At 30.2% G+C, this 20,431-nt stretch overlaps 1 protein-coding gene across 1 annotated transcript in view; it reads right to left on the bottom strand.

Moving 5' to 3' along the window:
- The window catches only part of LOC121130512 (SCAN domain-containing protein 3-like), a 55,137-nt gene extending 49,535 nt beyond the window's left edge, over positions 1 to 5,602 (bottom strand). Inside the window, exons 1-2 of the mRNA XM_040726248.1 lie at positions 5,210 to 5,602; positions 4,441 to 4,971 (exon numbers count right to left, since the gene is read on the bottom strand). Of these exons, the coding sequence (XP_040582182.1) occupies positions 4,441 to 4,971; positions 5,210 to 5,602 (924 nt within the window). The remainder of the gene's footprint in view (positions 1 to 4,440; positions 4,972 to 5,209) is intronic.
- Between the last annotated feature and the right edge of the window lie 14,829 nt (positions 5,603 to 20,431).

Genomic DNA, 20,431 nt, shown 5'->3' with positions numbered 1-20,431 from the left:
TCATTTGGCAACTATAAGTCTAATTTAAGAAACTCCGAATGGATCCATAAAAATAATTCATTGATAGAAATTAACGACTATTCGTCAAACAATACATACAAATGTCGGCCCACGATTTAAAAAATAATGATTCTAGCTTGTATTTGTGTTGACTTTTGTCGTTATTTAATGCATATATATATGTAGACAGACAACAAAAAAAAACACACTCAATACTTAATCAGGGGTGAATTATAAGCATGGGTATGAGAGGTAATGACAAGTTTACTTTTAAGGTATCCAAGTAAATTAGATAAGACATATTATTTTGAGACAAAGAAAATGATTGTCAAAAGAAAAGAAAAATAATAATGTTCTTTCATTTTATATATATTATTAAGTAAATTAACTTTTTGACAATGTTTTTTTTTTTAAATGTTTGTTTACTTTTCTTTAGAGTTAATGGTGTAAATATAATCTGAGTGCGTTTGTCTCTTTCTTCATATAAATAAATAGAGTAAGTTTATTATGTGGTAATGACCACCTTGATAAAAACAATGCTTATCACATCCTATAGGCTTCTCTTGTTATACTTAAAAAAGTTTGGTTAATGGATGTTCAAAAGATGTTATGAATATTGACAAAGAAACCTACTAATCTTTCAATTACTAATAATGGTCCAATGAAATCTATTTTTTTAAACAAGGGGATTGAGTTATTTTAGAGGGCAAATTCTAATCATCTATTTTTTTTTTTTCTCTTACATTACCATTTATTTCGATACAACTTTAACAAACTAAAGGCATTTATAAACTAAGGAACCGTCAATAATCCTTAATAGATACGTGGCTATAAAAAAAAATCATTTAAAAACTACCAAATAAAAAACCTTAATATTTTTCTTTATTTTAAACAACGAGTAACAATCTAATATAGTCTTTAACAATGTTTTCCAAAGGAACATGCTAGTAGATACAACTTCTTTTCTCCTTCATCAGTAATCATACAGTTTTAAGCAGGACTGGGAAGTTTATAAATAAAATATTGCACTCAATTCCAACAAAGGATGTTTTAACAATATATATTATAGCCTATATAGAAGTACTATTGAGTGATTTGAGTCAAGAGACTATAATTAAAAGATTTTACTTATAGGTATAAGTAGTTACAAGTTAAATGAAGTAAATAATTGTCCCAGGTATAAAGAAAATATTTAAAATATATGATCAATTTTTTTAATTACCATTTATAAAAACAATCAAATAAAAGCTAAAAGATTAATAATTTATTTTTTTTAAACAAGGAGTAACAATCTATCATAGTCTTTAACAATTTTCTACAGAGACAGAATGTGGCGTCATTAATTGCTTTAAGTGAATAAAGGTAATGCCATATTTTTGTTATAACGGCATGATGTAGGATCTCTTTTAGGGAACCGAAGTGAAAAAGTTGTGCCTCAGAATGATTCCTCCAAAAAATGATGGCACCTCTTTTGAACGACGTTAAAAGCTGCCCAGAGAGTTTGCCGTCTTATAATATGTGAAATGTGGTCTCTTCATTTACCTTATTTTTAAAACCACTCCTCTGGTTCCATAATAGAAGACACTTCAAGTGTGTCTATACAGACTCTGTAAGTAAACCACTTTTCAGCTGGAGACAAAATGGGGTTCGTAAAGCCTATAAAAGTTTTCTTTGCAGCCACATTCAGACCTCTTCGTCTCCCAACACTCTCAATCAATTTGATTTCAGGGATTTTCCACAATGACCTCAGGACTGATACTCTCAAAAGGGAAGGAGCATTTCTGAAGGTATATTCTTTTTTCAGTTGTGATTTATTGGGGTTTATCTTCAAGTCAAAAATGATTTTTTTATACAGTATCTTAGCCAAAAGTCCGTTACATTTTCCAAGATTCTGTACGATGCTAACATTTGGAATAATATACTAATGATGATGGACCAGTACTTTCACCGAAAAATATTTTGCATCCTAAGATTATTACAAATGCTGCAAATGGGATTTAATAACAGCCTTATCTTCAAGTGAGACATCCGATTATTCTGTCATTTTGGCAGTTAAATTCAGCGTTAAGATCGAACTTTTTCTCATCTGAGAAGATTATATTTGTACCATGCTTAATTTTTTAAACACATAATTGTATCGTTCCAGGTGGACGGCATGTGCTCTTTAATTCCGGAAAGGACGAGATTGTAACTTAAATTGTCTAATATTTATACACTGACATTCAAATTTTCGAAAAAATGGAATTTTACTTATTTTTCTAACTACGTATGACTTGTAATTGAGGTAATACCTACAATAATAAGGCCCTTACAATGAAGAAAAATTACATTTATTTGTTTAAAAAAAAAAAAAAAAATGTTTAAATTTTATCTGCATCAAAAAATGATCCCTTTGCCACTATAACGGCTGTACAGACTTTTGGCATTGTTGTTCTTCTTGGTTTTTCAAAATAGGCAGGTGTTATTTCATTCCAAGTATTCCTCCAAATGTATCAATTATTATTATCAATTGTGGGGAACTTTTCAAGAAACTTTTCTGTCTAAGTGTTCCCACAATAGTTCTATTGGGTTGAAATCAAGAGATTGAGCTGAGCATTGCATAAACGATAAGATGTGAGAGACATCTTTCTTTTCCAATAAGTGTTTGCAGTACTGAGATGTATTTTTTGGGCCGTAGCCTTCTTAAAAAACAAACTTCCTTCCAATTCATCTCTGTCCAGAAGGAATGGCTTGCGTCTTCAGGATAGAATGATCTGAAAGAATTAACTACCAATCTCTCATACTAGCCAGAGAGAAACATTACATTTGAAATAAAACCTGTCCAAAACAAAAAAATATTTATGGTTATATTTTTTTCATAATAATTGTTATTTGGTTAAGTCATAAACATTTATGAAAATGACAAAAAAGTATTTATTTCCAAACTTTTTTGCAAGTGTAGAAGCCATCCAATGATTTTAATATAATTGGGCAAGGATTAAAATTTCACGGATAAGTGCTGGACTCTCTAAATGAGATGTATACGTTGTTATTGTTGAGTAATGCCTAAAAAGGAAGTTTTTTTAAATGTGTAATGAATTTATGTAACTTTTATTACAATCAAACTCATTATATTGTTGTTTCCTATTAGAAAAATGACGGAAAAATGCAGTTGCATAGTTTGTAAATTTATGAGTCCTTCCAGAATCAATAATCCATCATGTCAAATAATTATTGAAGACGGAGAAATGATTAGTACTTTTTCTTTCAAACCGTTGCCGTTATTTTTCTTATAATACTAATTTTATCAAAGTATTTTTGTCTAATTACATATAGTGAGATTGTGATAGTATGTATATGCATTGAAATTATTGGGCATTATTACAACAATTTAATGCATTTTATAGAAATCTTATATTTACAAATATGTAAATCCGGTTCTTTTAGCCGTCCCGTTAATGTGTAATTGGGAGTAAAAAGAATGAATTTTCTTTTTCTTAGCACCTTTCATTATTATTTAATTCCTGAGTAATGAATATCCTTTCCTTAATAGATTCAATTATATTCCAAAGTTGTTTAAACGTTCGTGTGTGCTCATAAAAGACGGAGCATAACCCGGAGGATTTGTTACGTATTTATAATTATAAATCTATGTTGGACTCAGGGTAGAATTGGGGATCAATATCGGAGTAATTGAAGCAAATGTCCTTGTTTCTATCCTTTTCTTCTTCCTCTCTTGTCACAACTTATTGTAGCTGATCTAATAAAACGTCATGATCATTATTCTTTCTCTTCTCCAAAACGTCACTCAAATTGTGAGGGGTTACCATGTTAATTTTGTGTTTCTTTTTCTTAGCATGCCCATTCCACACTGGATTTCCACGTTTATTAAAACAAAAATAACTTTTTGTATCTTCCTCCTTCTTTTCATCCATTTTTTCTGCCCAGCAACATTTTTTGTTCAACATTCTACTATTAAAAATAGAAGGAAAGTGAAGACTGTATAAGCCAGTTAATTCGTATGGGATTGCTGCAATTCAAATGAACACATTTGAGAATTCAATCTGTTAAACCAGGGGTTCCCAAACTTTTCCATGCTGGCGCCCCTGTTGGCTTCCAAATAAACTTGTAGCGCCCCCTCCATAGACATTTGGGGGGGGGGGGCTAATGACCTTTGTTTAGAAAAGAAATCCTATAAATTTATTTTTTTTCTATAAAAATTTCTCTTAATTTCATAGTATTCTTTTTCTTTAAATCCATTGAATTTTCATTTCTTATTACTAATAATTTTTTTATAATTCCCCGATTTTCCGCTTCAGCTACCCCCCTGCGGACGCCCCTGCACATATAACCTTTTCTTCAAAAATTAAAACAACAAATCTATAAATTAAACACCAAATATATATTTTTTTTTAAATTAACTATAGTTTTTCACAATTCCTTCTAATGAGATGGGTGTACTTGAGGTAAGGATGTTAGTTTATCCACATCAGGTTGAAACTCACTAAGAAGAAGACGTAGATCCCCACGTTCGGTAATTCTAAGTTTGTTCCTTTGTATGGAAAGAAGCATAGTAACTACACTGAAGGCCCGTTCTACCAGATATGACGTTAGAAAAACAATCAAATATATCTTGACCTTGTTCCATAATACTGGATAGAGGTCAGTTATTTTTTTTTGTAACCAAAAATCTTGATAGGATATCTTGAACTTTGGACTTAGTTCAATGTCATTTTTGATTGAAACTAATTCTTCTTCTACCTCTCTTGTTTCCTCACTACTGACTTCTAGTAATGGATTGATAACCCAGTCTGGTATTTTTAGCCCTAATATATCCTGATATCTTTCAGTCATGTCTCTTTGCAACTCTTCTATATAAGCACAATACACTTGAAGGGCATCATCAGATATTTTCTTTTCTTTATCCAAATCACAAAGGCTTGGAAATTGGTAAAGTTCATGACGTGATAAATTTCGTTTGAATAATTTACACTTAGACAGGAAAGTGGAGATAACAGATTTGACTTTTATAAGATTGGCATCATTTCCTTGCAATTACAAATTAATTTCATTGAATTTTAGGAATATATCTGACAAATAGGCAATATCATTCTTGATTTTTTTTTAAATCATGACATAGGCCAATATTAGATTCTTGGAAAAATTCAACAACTGTATCAAACAAAGAATAGATTCGTTTGAGGCAGTTTCCTTTTGATAGCCATCTAACTTCTGAGTGTAGCAATAAACGATCAAACTCTTCATCATTATCAATGCAAAGCTGTCGAAACAGTCTGGAATTGAGGGAATGTGCCTTGATCTTATTAACTGATGTGATAACAGTATTAATTGATTTGTGAAGTCGACCACTAAGGTGTTTTGCTACCAGATGCTGCCTGTGAATTACACAGTGCACTGTAAGTACACCAGGTACGGCTTTCTTCAAGAAACTAATGAAGCCACGATAAGGACCTATCATGGATGGTGCACCATCTGTTGCACACGCCAGAGCATTAGTAAGTGGGATTTTTTTCTCTTTGAAAAAATTATCAACGATATCAAATACCGACTCTCCTTTACTATACTGCCTACACTTCTTTTTTGCTTGTTGATGGGTTGACATTCTTTATTCTGGAAAAATATATAAGATACGACTATAACTATTCTCATTTAGGGTTGGAAATGGGTGAAAAAATTTAGAGAGTTTTTACGTAAACATCGCTTTGGGAATTTTCAAATGAGTAAGTTATGTGAGTTTGTAATGTTGCTGCAGTAAGAAAATAAATAAATAACTCCTTACTGGGTTGGTTAACTGGTTAATACTGTAACTGTATTTTCTTGTCTAACTATTCTCAACTACAACCATGTGTTTAACAGCAGAAATGTAGATCAAGATTTGTCTATAGTCCAAATAGTTAAAGAAATAAAAGCTAATTGATGCAAAAAAATTCTTAATACAGTTTTATAATTATTTGACGTCCTTGAAGTCCTTGCTTGAAGTTTTAGAATGTGGAATTTGGGTTGTAGTTTTTGGATCTTACTTTTCCGTAGTTTCACGTTTTTAACAAAATTATAAGTATTTATTCGAAGTAGACTGTTTGCATTTGAGAGTAAGAGTAAACTGAGTATAGAGCAAAATATATAGGGCCCAATAATGAAGTACATTTGTACAATCTCGATATAACGTATTTTCATCGTATTAACCGGATAATATTCAAGATATTCATTCCTGCTATTTTGTAGTCATATTTCTTTATTTTTGTAGATCAATTTGTTTGTTTTATGTAATAATATGTAATCACCGGTTTTTTTTTTTGCTCTACCGCCCCCCATCCCCCATTACCGCCCCCTAGATCAAAGCACCGCCCCCAAGGAGGCGGTATCGCCCACTTTGGGAAACACTGTGTTAAACTATTTTTCAGTTTTTAGTAATATGAAGGGGATATTGCATTAACCAGTTAATTCGTCTTGGATTGCTGCATGAACACTTATGAGAATTCAATATGTTCAATAAAGCCAAATAGTGACATTGTATAACTAATTTGTCATAATACTGTGATAATATGTCTTCTTGATTACTTAAGGCAACATCATCTTTCTATATTTGATGGGGTACATACCTCGATACATTTTGAAACAAAGATCACATCACACTTTTATTATCATTCCCCATGCGTCCGTGAAACGGGCAGGCTCATACTAGTATACATTACAAATTAAAAAATTGAAAGTGAACATCAATTTAACCCAAAATTAAAAAGTAACCTTGTATGAATCTCATGTATTTATATATTAAGAGAAATATATCTCGGAGCCAAAATGTACTGAGGTTTAGTTTTAGTGCCTATTTGAGTAAATGTTTTACCCAATAGGTGGAGAAAAATGAAAATGTATAAAATTTTGAAGGAAAATAGAAATCAGACAACTTGGTCCAGCATTTCATATTTTAAACAATAGGTGAATTAAAAAGTTCAAGTGTTTTTTCACTTTCCTTTTACAATAAAATTAACGTAGTATGGATTATCCGATTTAGATGTTTCCAAACGGATTTTTGGCTATTCTTTAGTTCCTGAGCAAGGGAATAACAGTGTCCAATGTACGCATAGTTTTTTTTAGAACTACTTATAAGCGTATTTATGGCTTCAAAAATAAATATCGTAGAAAAATTATTTTATATAGCTCAAAGGTATCAAACTTCCATGACAATTCAATAACAGATATTTCATAAATTCCTTATATATATTTTTCCCCCATGGTATCCATATTAATTATGAGTAAAATTGTGAATAGATTGGCAGTCAGAAACACCTTTTCATAGTATAATAGAAGGTATTCTGACTCATTTACCTTATACTGTGAGTGAATGTTGATGTACTACACCTCGAGATTAATAATAATGCTAATTATTCCTTTCAATATAACTTAGTTAGAGAATAATTTTCAGAACACACATAAACTATTCATTTCCACTATTGAAACCCCTTTATTTCTCCTCACAATGCCCTATATTTTGCAATTTTAAATCAAGGTACATATAGTGAATATAATTAATTTTTTGATATAAAACAGTTCATAACATGCTCAATATTAATAATTTCATAAAATGTAAAACTAAGGGCAATAAATAAGAATGATTTATTGGTTCCAGTTGATTTATGAAACTAAAGCTTAGATCAGGATAAAGGTAGAGTTTTGTTGTACAATCTGTGATAGACTGAAGGACTTTGCGAATAATAATTGTTTATTGTATTTAAATAATGAATGATGAAATAAAAACTATAAATTGAGATATTTTATTTTTCTTCATATTGGTTGTAGATGTTTTTGATGTAGACGCACTACAAATGTGTTATGTAATAGAAAAAGCTAATTTTGAAATGACTTTATAATGAAAAGGAATCTAAATATACAAAACAGAAACGTTAAATTTTACAAAAAAAAAAAAAAAAAAAAAAATAACGACAGCCTTTTCAAACATTAGAGTTTTTGTTAAAACAAAAACGGAATGACATTAATATTCATCTTTAGTTTTAATTGTTCTTATTTTTTATATAGTCCGCCCTTTCCTTGTTGCTTTAATTAAAATAATTTATGAATTCCAAGGAGTTTTTAAGAAAGAAATTTTTTTTATTTTCTTTCATGTTTTTTTTTTCTTTTATTTGTAGACTCTAAAAGAGTAGGAGGGAAAATATATATATTTATATTTTAAATACTATGTGGTATTTACTTCCCATTTACCTTTAAAGAAAAATAAATTCAGGGAATTCTGATTTGAAATTTTAATTAAATTAAAAAATATATATACATAGAGGGTCTGAAAAGTTTCTGACCTCAACATGAAAATGGCATCACTTATAAATAAAAGCCAGTCAGATCTATCTAAAATATCTTGACAGTTAGTTACTAAAATGCCAGTCATTTTGTATTTTAACAATTATTATCTATCAGTGATTTGAGTGAGTTGATGTGACTGTTTTTGTGAAAATGTACCAAATTAAGTATCGCTCTGTCGCCTCAGTTTTGATGCAATAAATCCAAGGTTTGGCTCCGAATAATTACTGTAGATGAAACTTGGATACACTCTTGTACAGTTCCAAAAGGGAACTCCAAAGATTTTCGTCAAATGATGTGGCAATCACTTCTGTAAACAATTATTTTGCAGAGAAAAACGGGGAGTAAAATTTTGGACGGGTTATAGAGATTGGAACATTGCTAAGTGAAGCGAGTAGAGTTAAAAAGACCATGCTGAAAAATAAAGGATTATAACATTCTGAAAACTTATTTTTGTTAGGTCGGAAACTTTTCACATCACTTTCGTATACGTGAGTTTTAGAAAGATTTCTCGTAGGAATATTGTAAGCAATGGGTGCAGAAAACCCATGCTTGCAATTATACCACATACACATATAGTGGTTCTAGGACTCTTTGCCAAAAACCTGTTTGCCGAATCCAATTTTGCCAAACGGACACTTTGCCGAAAAAAACACTAAGTATATATAATGATTATTCATGCTGTAATACTTTGAAGTTATCCACAACTTCAATAACATCCGCATCTTGCAAATAGTAGAGTTATAGACAAATTTGAGATAGATGAGTATCGATCTGGACTTGACCCGGTACATAAGTACTCCGGCACATTAAATGATTGATTGATTCCCATTGTCCATTGTATCTCAATCATTGACTCATTTTCTTCGTTAAACATTTTTTCCTATTTCTAATTTATTTATTGGGATTTAGTTCTCATTTTTGTGAGAGTGGTTGTTCGAGTTGAAGCATTCTCATTCTGAAATTAATTAACTATTTACTCATCAACACTTAATCATCAGAATCAAGTACAAATTCAGAGTCTTATACACATATCTCTAACATTAAGATATATATGTATAAATGCACTATCCAATAAAACTACGTTATTTTGTTTTATTTTTTTTTTTGCACAAGAACGGAACATGCTGAATTTAGAATCATTTGTTCCTTTCATTCCAAATATATTAATATTTGTTCTGTAATATTCGTGACAAATAATAAATTAAACATTTTATCTTTTAAAATTGCTTTAACATGAATGGGAATCATAATTACATTGTATTTTTGTATGAATCGTAACTCACATATATTTATTATTTTTTACGCAAAGTGCCATTCAGTAAAGTGTCCATTTGACAGAGTTTTAATTTGGTAAAATGTCGTTTTGGTAATGTAAAAGAGTTCGCACTCGATATGTAGTTATTTATTAACCTATCTATGTAATACTATTAATATTTTTTTTAAAGGCTGTAGTGGTTTGTAAATTTTCTGATAGTTATTTTACACAAATTATTTGTTCCTGCGATGTAATTTGGGAAATAGAGATTACTTTATAGTCGTCCATCTGCAAATGGAATCAACAGGTCCATGTTTTCTTTCCTAATCTTAGCCATAGTTTCAATACCAGGGTCAACCTTTATTACTTACAATTAAATATTTTTTATGGGCGTGGATGAGGGAATACCATATTTCTATTGTAAATTCTGCGAAGGGTTTTCGAAACTTTGGTGGTAAGTTGAAAATTTTGTAATGCCTACATTATAAAAGCCATGCACTCACTTTCGCAATATCCATCATTTGCCAAAACATTTTGATGTGCAATCATAGGAATATAATATGAGTCCTATATAAACTGATCAACATCTCTACTAAATTCACAATACCCTATTCTTTTGGTACCTTGATTCAATTTTCGGGCAGTCGAATCTTTTTATTTCATTAGTAGTTTTTAACCAACAATCTATTTTTTCAATTGGATTGACACCTACAAAATTTGAACCCAGTTGAACCACACTGTTGTCCAACCATGTCACAATAACTAATCCTGAATTGCCATCAGTTCTGTGGTTGAAGGATCATTTTTCTTGCTTTTTGAATGGTATAAGTGATTTCAGAAGATATACTTTCAAACAATTTACTCTTAAAGTGTAAATTATTTGTATACCATTTGATTTGAAATAAAGCAATAACTCATGAGTCGTAAACAAATTGTCAAAAAATACAAAATTATTGTTATTTTTTGGCAAATGGTTACACAACCAAGCAACAGATTGAGAACACAGAGAAAAATAATTATAATCATAAGTATGTGCTGATTCTTTTTTGCAATATATATATATATATAAATCTAATATAAAACTAGATTTTCCAGTTCGTACCATATTCTTAACTCCCAATTTCTTAGTTGTTGTTTTTTTGGACATACTGTCTTTTCATAGAAAATTTAGTTTTTGAAGGAAATATTTACTCTTCTTTTGAATTAAGTGTGTAGTATACAACTTTTAAACATTGGGATATTATAGCCTCGATAATAGAAAAAATATCTTGAAGTACTTTCCACTTTCATCAACCAAGAATTACCAACAAAATGCAGAAATTGATGTAAGAGCTTATGTCTTATATTATTATGTATATAACCATTACTAGTCATTAGTTACATTTGGAATCATATTAATTTAGTTCATTTAAAACAATGTAAATAACGTTGCAATTATGTAATAAAGATATTAAAATCTGAAAATGAATCATACTAAGTGTTTATCCTTAAAAAAATAATTTTCTTATAAAATAAAATATTCAGTAAAATAGATTTCAAATAAGAACATAATGTAATGTTTGTCTATTACGATTTCCTACACGTGGCATTTGGCAACTTTTAAACTGAGAATAATAACTAATTTATTTTTAATTTTAAAAACATAAAAAGACTAATGTAATTTTTAGTTTAACGGATTACATTTCCGGAAAATCCGAAACAAGGACAATGATGCAATGTGGAATCAGTGGCCTAGAGAAGGTGTCCAAAGGGGGTCTATATTTGATTATTTTTACGAAGAATGGACCGAAAACAACAAGAAATATTGTGTACAAGGAAGTTTTACAGTAGAAATTTACGTATTATATATTTATATCTTATAGTAGATTGTTTTATTTTAGAATTATTGCATAAACAAACTGAATATTAGTCAAATATTTTTAATTTTTCATTAATTATCTTTAAGATAGCGTGTTCGAGCTAGTATTTATTATAATTTATTCGTAATTTTTGCTATATTGTGTCAACAAATCAAGATTTTAAATAAATTTATTTCCTTCAATAGGTATTCTTAGCTTCAAGCATACTAAAATATCAACGTCCAAAACGTCCTCATTAGTAATTGAAGCAAATATAAAATTCGTGTAACATTCAGAAGTTTTTAGAAACGACAAAAAAATTACTGCGATAGCCCCTGGCCCCTATTATTTCGACACCTCTGAATACAGCACAAAAGGTCATTTTCCTCTTTTTAAACTCCCCGTAGAAGTTATAGGGTTCAACATCTCTAGTTTGGAGATATGTGTATAACTTTTGATTCTTTTACTTTTAAAAAAAACACCGCCAAATTAATGTTGTTGGTTATTTTTTTTTCGTTTTTTTTTTTTTTGCTCAAAAGATGGAAAAAACCCAATTAGGTACTTTGATATGCCTATTTGTAATAAACATGTGTATATTATATACGCTCTACACATAAAGCAACATTCATATTTAGATGTTGTTGATGATGATAGAAGTTTTAATTAAAGCAATTAATGGAAATTATTTACTCTTGACAGTTTTATGAGGCACTGTGAAATATTTTAATGGAAAAATATTTCTCTATCATGCAAGCATTTTGATGAAACACACGTTTCATTTTATTTATTTTTATTTAAAGGGATCCATTTTTCGTATCATGTGTGTGTGTTGAGAAAAAAAATACATTGTCTATGTTTGTGAAACATGCTTTGTATTCTTAATAGAAGCATGTTATTTTGTATGTATATTACCATTTCTACATATGAGTTAAGAAAAAAAGTATTAAAATCTTAATATTGCAAGAGAGAAGACATATTTCTTCTCATTTAAGTTATATGTTCTGTATTTTCAAGTGTTAATGAAATTTTTTCGCTTGATTTTTGTTCATATCCAGGCTGTTAAGATAACATCAGTGTATATTCAATAAAAGCTTTAAATTGTTACCCAGGTCACAGTTTACTGCGGATTTTCTTGAAAAATGGCAAGAATTGGACATATAAATGTTGAAAAAGAGCTTATTTAATGTATTCACCGCCAACATGGATCACAGCCTGGATCCGGGCCTGGAAGAAGTAGCAAGGGTTGACGAAGTAGTTCCTTAGCATATCGATCATTTTCTTTTCGATGGAGGTACTCAGAGAGTCCTTGATGGCAAGAAAAGTATAATGATTTTATATTCAAAGTAGTTCTAGACAAAATAATCCATTGGATTCCGATCCCGACGTCTGTGGCCATTCTCCTTCTTGTAGGACTTGAATCTCAATTCCTTCAATACGCAAGCTCTCACGGTCCCTTTTCTGACCCAAACTCCTCAACAATTAAGCTGAAGCTTCTGAAAGGGTCGTCATCGATTATAGTCTAAATTTTTTGTATGAATGGTGACTTTTCTACGACTGATGACTGATCTGGGATTACGGGTTTCCAATGATCCTTACAAATCAATTGCACTGTCCGGATAGGGACACCAGTCTCTTTTGAAACATCTCCCAATTTGAGCTTTCCGTGTTGTTGTGGGCAGAAATCATCCTCACATCTCCCTGCCGTTCCTCCTTTGTCAATTCAATCTGCTTTATATCTGGAACAGCTGTCGTCATGATCCCTAAACTACTTTTACTTTTGTACAGATACAGTAAGATGTTGTAAATTGTTTATTTTGTTGAAACGTCCAACTATTCGGGTCAAAATACTTTATTTTTGATAAAAAAAAACAATTAGTAACGTTTTAGCAAAATTGAACAATGTTTAAAGGTAGCTCAACGATCTCCAAGTTTTAAAATTTATCAATTTTTTCCTCAATTATTGTGAAAACAATGTAGGATGTATCTTTTTATATTTTTTAGATCTCTCAATATGTTTTAATTTACTATATGAATTATTAATGTTGTTCTTAGAAAAAAATATGTAATGTCTATTACAATGAAAAATAGTTGAAGAGAAAACTCATTCATTTTGAATGTGATGCGTGTAATGATTTTGCATTTTTCCCATCTTCCACCCACAAAACAGTTTTATTTTTTTGATTAGGACTTTCCTTAATTTGGGATGTAAAATCAGTCATATTTATCGGTCCTTCAATGGTGTCCCCAATTTCAAATCACCCTTTATGAAGCAAGATTTCTGATTTTGCTTTAAAATATTGAAAGGTTTTCATAATAATCAAGAAAGAAGTTACTTTTTTGAAAAATTGGTAATCTGAAGAATGAATTTTCTTTTCCGTTGTAGTCGTTTGCATTATTATTTGATTCCTGAATAGTGAACTTTGTGTTCTAAATATATCCAATTATTTTCCAAACTTCATTAATCATTCGTGTATGCAAAAAAAAAAGACTAAGGATTTGTTGCAGAATTAAAATATTAAGTCCTTGTTGGACTGAAATTAGAGTTGGTGATTGGCATCGAAGTAATTCTTGACGATGTCCTTGTTTATTTCTTTCTTCCCTTGTCACAGCTGATTGTAGCTGATCCATTGAAACTTCATGACACTAAGCAACAAAATTTCATCACTAATAATTTTTTGTATACAAGTTGAGATTTTTTACAAGTTGCACCTTGTACAAGTTATTAGAAAAATAAAAATTTACGACTAATCTTAAATGAAGGATTTACAGTACTTTTGGATGACAATAGAAAAATGATTGAATTTTTCATGAATGATCCATATTTAATACAAATTACTAAAATATAAGTATATTGTTAATCACTGTTATATTACTTATAATTGCAATAACTATGTAACTTTAATAAATCAAAATGAAATTAAAGTATGAAGTAAAAGTTTGGAGTTAGAGGTATGACAGTATTAATTCTTAATCCTTCCCCCAAAATAAAATCACCCCTAGAGTGTGTGCAATGCTGCCAATTTGGGGTATTCTCCGGGGTAAACGCGGACATTTAAGTTTATATTTTTTTTCTCTACATAAGTTGTTCAACCCTGCACTATGTAGTTGAAAAAATAGAATCAATTGACGAATTCTTTGTCCCCAATACTTGGAAAAGAAAATGAGCCCACATTGGAATGCACTATTAGAGAGACAAAACATAAAAACTTGTCAAGAGTAAGGTGAATCCCTGGATCGACATAGTAGCCAATGGGAGGCCTTACATATGGCAGCAGGACTCGGCTCCCTGCCGTACCTCAAATACCTTGAATACTTTATCAAACCAGACTTTTGGCTTCCAAAATTGACAGTTCGAAATCTGATCGTTTTTTTTTGTTTTTTTTTTTAAGGCAAGCGATTGAAAGCCAAACCAACCGAATCCCCTGCACCACCAATGACGAATTTATCAGTCGGATCAAGAAAGGAATCCAGGATTTGCTAAGGACTTAGTAGCGTATGTCTGGACTTGCTCTCCACCTCTTGTAGAAACTGTAATTGAGGGTGGAGGTGATTTTAAAGAATAAAATTAATTTAAAATCTATATTTATTTTTAAATGTGATAATTAGTTAAAGAGATAAAATTGCATTTACAAAAATCCTATTCGTGGTATTGATAGATTATGCAACTTGTATATTTATCTAATTCGATTTATTTTGTCGTCTTTACTATCAAGGATATAGATACAGATCGCACCTTAACAAAATCATTGATCCGCATCCTTCATCTTATTCTGTACATTCATGTACGTATACACTAAACATACATGAATTTGTAAAACAACATTCCTTTCAAAAAAAATTATATAAAACATTCCAAACTGACACGTTAAAGAAGAAATATTTAAAGCAGACGCATCATTGCCCTGAAACATGGATTAGATAATCAGGATTTGACAGCCTTTTATACGTATGTAGAATATAATGTATATAATATTAAAACCTTACATGATACATATTACATTGAATTGAAAATGGAATGATTGCAATTTCTAAAGAAGCTATTTAAAGTAAGTTAGCCAAATATAATAAAAACAATATATTTATGAGGTATGATCGAGAAAAAAAACCCGTTATTTTATCATTCCTTATTAAATTTTGTATTTATTTTTTGGTTAGCAATGTTGGTACTGAAAACCACAACATCAGCATTGTGTGCTCATTTTTGAAAGATAAAAAGGTTAGTTGTCTTTTGGTGTACTCTGCATTTATCAATTATCAAAAAATTAGTTAGAAAAAATCATTTCTGAGGGAAAATGCCTTAAAACTTATAAGAGGTGTGTTTATTACTAAAAATTTAGCATTACTTTTCAATTAAATATTTTATAAAGAATAAACAAAGAAATCGATGCTATATTGTTTTCTCTTCACATTTTTTAAAAGTAGAAAATTGCAGAGGTACCAGAAGACATCTAATCTTTTTATCTGTCAAAAAAAATAAAATAATGGGAAACGGTTGATATTGTCATCATACACTGTGGAGATGTGTAGCAATATAATACAAATTAAGTTTGAAAATCAAAAGAGAGTAACATTCTAAATTAATAAATAAATGTTGTTGTTTTTTTATCGGAGAAGTATATCTTACCGTGTGGGCCATTGAAATCTGTGCAGTTAGTAATTCAATAGATAATGAAGGTTGAGTGATTGAAATTACTTAGAAAAGAAAACAAACCTGAGATCTCTAGATTAATTAAAAGTCGATAAAATGACACTTGTATGTGATCGAACAATTTCCCTTTGTGCAATCCAAGTAGTTGGGCATCTCCAGGACACCTGTCTAGGCCGTCAGCAAGTCCGAAACGTTGGAGATGAATAAGGGGTCGGTCAAAAATGCGAAACTGTACCGGAGGAGCTAAAGATAACAGCCAGGCCAATTCCCTCAAGTCCATGAGGACCCCTGCAAGAGATCTTGGGATTTCACACCAGACTGTCTATAGAGCTATAAAAAAGTGGGTGGAAAGAGTCTTGTGAGGGTGGAGAGACCACTTATGACACCAGCAAAGAAAGAAATCCATCTTGTTTGTTGCAAGACTCTTTGGAGTTCTTTTGATCTCTTTTTCGACACTTTTGAGCACTCTAGAGTACTGATTCCAACCCCTTCTAGTAGACTTTTTGGGTGCATGTCACAGGGGAAGTCCTGCAGTGGCTGCCATCCAAACACTGATGCCCTCAAGTCCATGTAAGCCAGCACTTGAACGCATTGACAGAGGACTACATCCACAGTTGGTTCCATCCCTTCCACCACCACCTGAAAGCCATCATTGCCGCTAAGGGCGTTTACATTAATGATTCAGACACATATCTATTTATAGTAGTAATTTGTTAAAATTTTATTGATAATATATAAATTATATCTTGTTAAAGTATAAAACTCAAAGTGTTCAGATATTAGGTTTTAATGAACACCATTCAGTATCCCATGTGGGCATGTTATTCAGGTCTACGTGGTCTGGTTCCACTTCCTCCTTAACGAGGATATAAGTGGATTATAGTTTAACACCCCCCTTCCCCAAGTTATTGAATTTTTATGAGAGCTTTAGACACCCAACTATTTATCTAGTATTAATTTTGAGGAAATGAATTATTAAGAATCAATTACATCTTGTTAATTAATCAATTTTGAGGAAATTATTGTTAATTAATCAATTACATCTTGTTAATGTTTAAAATTCAAGGTCTTCAGATTTGAAGAGACCCCTTGAAATAAACTAATTTTTAAATTATAAGCATTTTCTTATACGCGAAATTTTTTATAGTTGAAAATATATTTTGTATTTTTTTTTTTTTTTTTAGAATCTGATATAATTATTTTTTCATTTTTGAGGAAAGAACATTCAAATACAAATTAACCACACATGAAAAAATAAATATACACAGACGACAAAGGGATTTCGATTTATATCAAACAACTAATATAGAAAGATAAACAATTGTATTAAATTTTTTGGAAATTGATTTTTATTTCCACTTTTTTCAGAAGTAGAAAATCCGTCAAATCCTTTTCTCTTTCAAAAACAAACTTTTAATGCAAAATGGCTGATGTTTACAATATACAATAAGGATGTGTGTTACAAAATATTGAACAATAAGTATGAAAATTGAATTCAGAATTAAATAATAACAGTTTATTTTTGATCATAAATGAATATCTTAAACATTGAGTTGTAAATTTTAAGTATTTTCTAGCATGCCAGATATTTTGTAGTTGTAAATTTATTAAGGGATTTTTCTATTTTTGGAATAGGGTATTATTATTTTATCGTTCTTGAGGATAGAATATACAAATCAATAAAAAACACGTATAAGAAAATAAATACACATAGACTACAAAGGGATTTCGATTGGCAGTTTGGTATAGAAAGGCCGTAGTAGATTATAGTCCTTTTATTCTGCTAAAATAAGAAAGGGTTTAAAAAGAGATACAGTCATACCTTGGGATACGTGTACCTCCAACATAGAAGTTGATGTGGAAATACGAGGTAGTTGAGAGTTGGCGACAGAACGGAGAACCGATTCAAGTTTAATTTTTTTGAGTTATTTGTCTATGGGGTAAATTACTTTGACTAACAAGCTCAGTTCAGGAACGAATTAAACTCGTATGTCAAGATATTATTTTATCTATAGCTTAATAAGAGTATATGTAAAATATATTATAGCAAAGCCATTATTTTTATTTTAAAATTCTTGAGTAAAGAGTATTTAAGTGTAAACATGGCCGTCCGCAGGATTTTTGTTTGAGGAGGGGGAAGGATAGATTAAATACAAAATTTGACAATTAACATTTTTATAAATTTTAAAGTAAATTTTTTTTGAACGAGGCTAAATATGAAAAAATACTTTTTTTATAAAGTAAAATTTGAACCTTTTTTTTTATAGGATGATGAATTTATAAAACGATAAAAACTTCAAATTTTAGGAGAAGGCTATAGCCCCTTTTACCAATACAGCTTAAATTTAAACTTCAAAACATTATTCAAATTTAGATAATTAATTTTTATTATATAGATTAATGTAAATTAAAAGTGTATATCTTTCAACGATATTTTAACCACATACATTTGATTTTCGGCACGTTAAAAGTATTTTAGTCTTTTATATGTTGCAAATAAATAAACTTACTCCTTTGAGCCGGAAATCTTTTGACGTTTTTCTTCATTTTCACAACTCAAATCTCGTTTTATTTTATACGAATTGTTCAATATATTATTAATAGATAAACTTTCAAGGTTATTTGATGCTAAATATGAAAATTTATGAAGCTTATTTATCATTTTGAACCATCAAAGCTATCTTTTTAATGCTTAAAAATACAAGATTATGTTGTAAAATATTGTTGAAGGATGCATTTTTAATCGGCAGTTCCTTATTTTGATTTCATTCGATAATTTAGAGGAACAAGATAAATAAATCATTTTCTTACGATTTTTAAAAGTTAATTTCTTGTTTGAATGAAAAAAATCCAAAATACAAAAATACTCTATGATACCAATGTCCAAACTTTAGCTGTCATTTTGGGGCACTCTTATAAATATATTGTACCTTTTACTTCCATTCCATAATAGAGTATTTCCTTACAGAGATCCATAGATGTTTCAATCTTTTGGTCATCTCCCCTTGTCAGATCTATGATTAAATCTCATGTTACGAATATCATAAATTGCCTTCATTTTTTAGTTATTACTATTTTTGGTCAAGTTGTTTTATGGCTTTTGAGAGTATTATTTTTTTCTCTTTTTTTTTTCCACTGTTCACTGCAATCCCCAAATGTTCCAAGAGTACATTATTATAATCGTATGTGCATACAAAATTAAGATAAAAGTCAAATGACAAGGGATACATAAAGGAGATTAGATAAATAGATAGAATCTCTACAATGTAGATAAATTATATTTAAAATTAGGGACAGCTTATTCCATTTTCAAATGATATCCCTACATTTAATGAGTTGGGAGTAACGTACTCTGCCAGTTCCTATTTTTTATTCAGGATAAATACATGGCTCTATAATAGGGATCGTTTCACGTAATATCCGTATTCGTACATGGAACATCAATGTAAAAAATAACTGACATCTTGCAAGGTATCATTTTTTTAAAGTATTCCGATCCTGTGTTTGTTTTTTTGCAGTTGTGTGGTAATAGAAGTCCTTTGTATTCGGGCATGTAAAAGAAACCGAAGAGCAGCTAAGACGTCATGACGTTTCATTTGATCAGCTAAAATTAGTTGCGACAAGCGAGGAGGGGGAGAATGAAATAGACACGGACATTGGTAGAAATTACTCCAATTTTGATCCTCAATTCTTCTCTGAGTCCGACAAAGAACTTACAAATATAACTTAACAGCAAATCCTCAAGTTTACATTCTACCTTTTCCAATGGGGCTGATATATAATTGAATGTAGTTGAAAAGGAAGTTCAGTATTCATGAGTTAAATATTAATGACAATCTAGCTTAGGGGGAAAAAAAGCTCTTACAAGGATTACAGAAAGTAATGTAGCTTTGTGCTTTAGCCTACTTTGTCTAAAAAGATATATTCGCTTTCTTATTGGTTGTAAGTTGTACAACGATGTGACAAAAACAGCAAATCATAAAAAGTAATTATAATTTTCCGGAAGAATAAGCAGTCAGCCACTTATATTATAATTTTTATTTTACAAGCACCCGGATACAGTTTCTTTTTATTTTCAGACGTGATACATCTCTCAATATTGACGGTTTATTTCGAGTATTTGCTTATTTGTATGAGTACTTATGTTCAAGTTATGAGATATGACAATGGATGAAATTAATATATCTAATCTGTTCATATGCTACAAAAATAAGGAAACCATTAACATGATCACTCTGATAATCTGAATAGCAGGTGCGTACTTAGGATGATTTATATATATGCATATATTTTTTTGAGGGAGGGTAGAGTACACCCAGTTTTTATAACTTTTTTGAAAAAAAAATCAAAATATTAAATTTTTTTTGAAAAAAATAT

The sequence above is a fragment of the Lepeophtheirus salmonis genome, chromosome Z (assembly GCF_016086655.4).
Source record: "Lepeophtheirus salmonis chromosome Z, UVic_Lsal_1.4, whole genome shotgun sequence".
Classification (NCBI taxonomy): Eukaryota; Metazoa; Arthropoda; class Copepoda; order Siphonostomatoida; family Caligidae; genus Lepeophtheirus; species Lepeophtheirus salmonis.
Note: the sequence above shows the minus strand (reverse complement) of the source record. Positions and strands in the feature narration are given on the sequence as shown.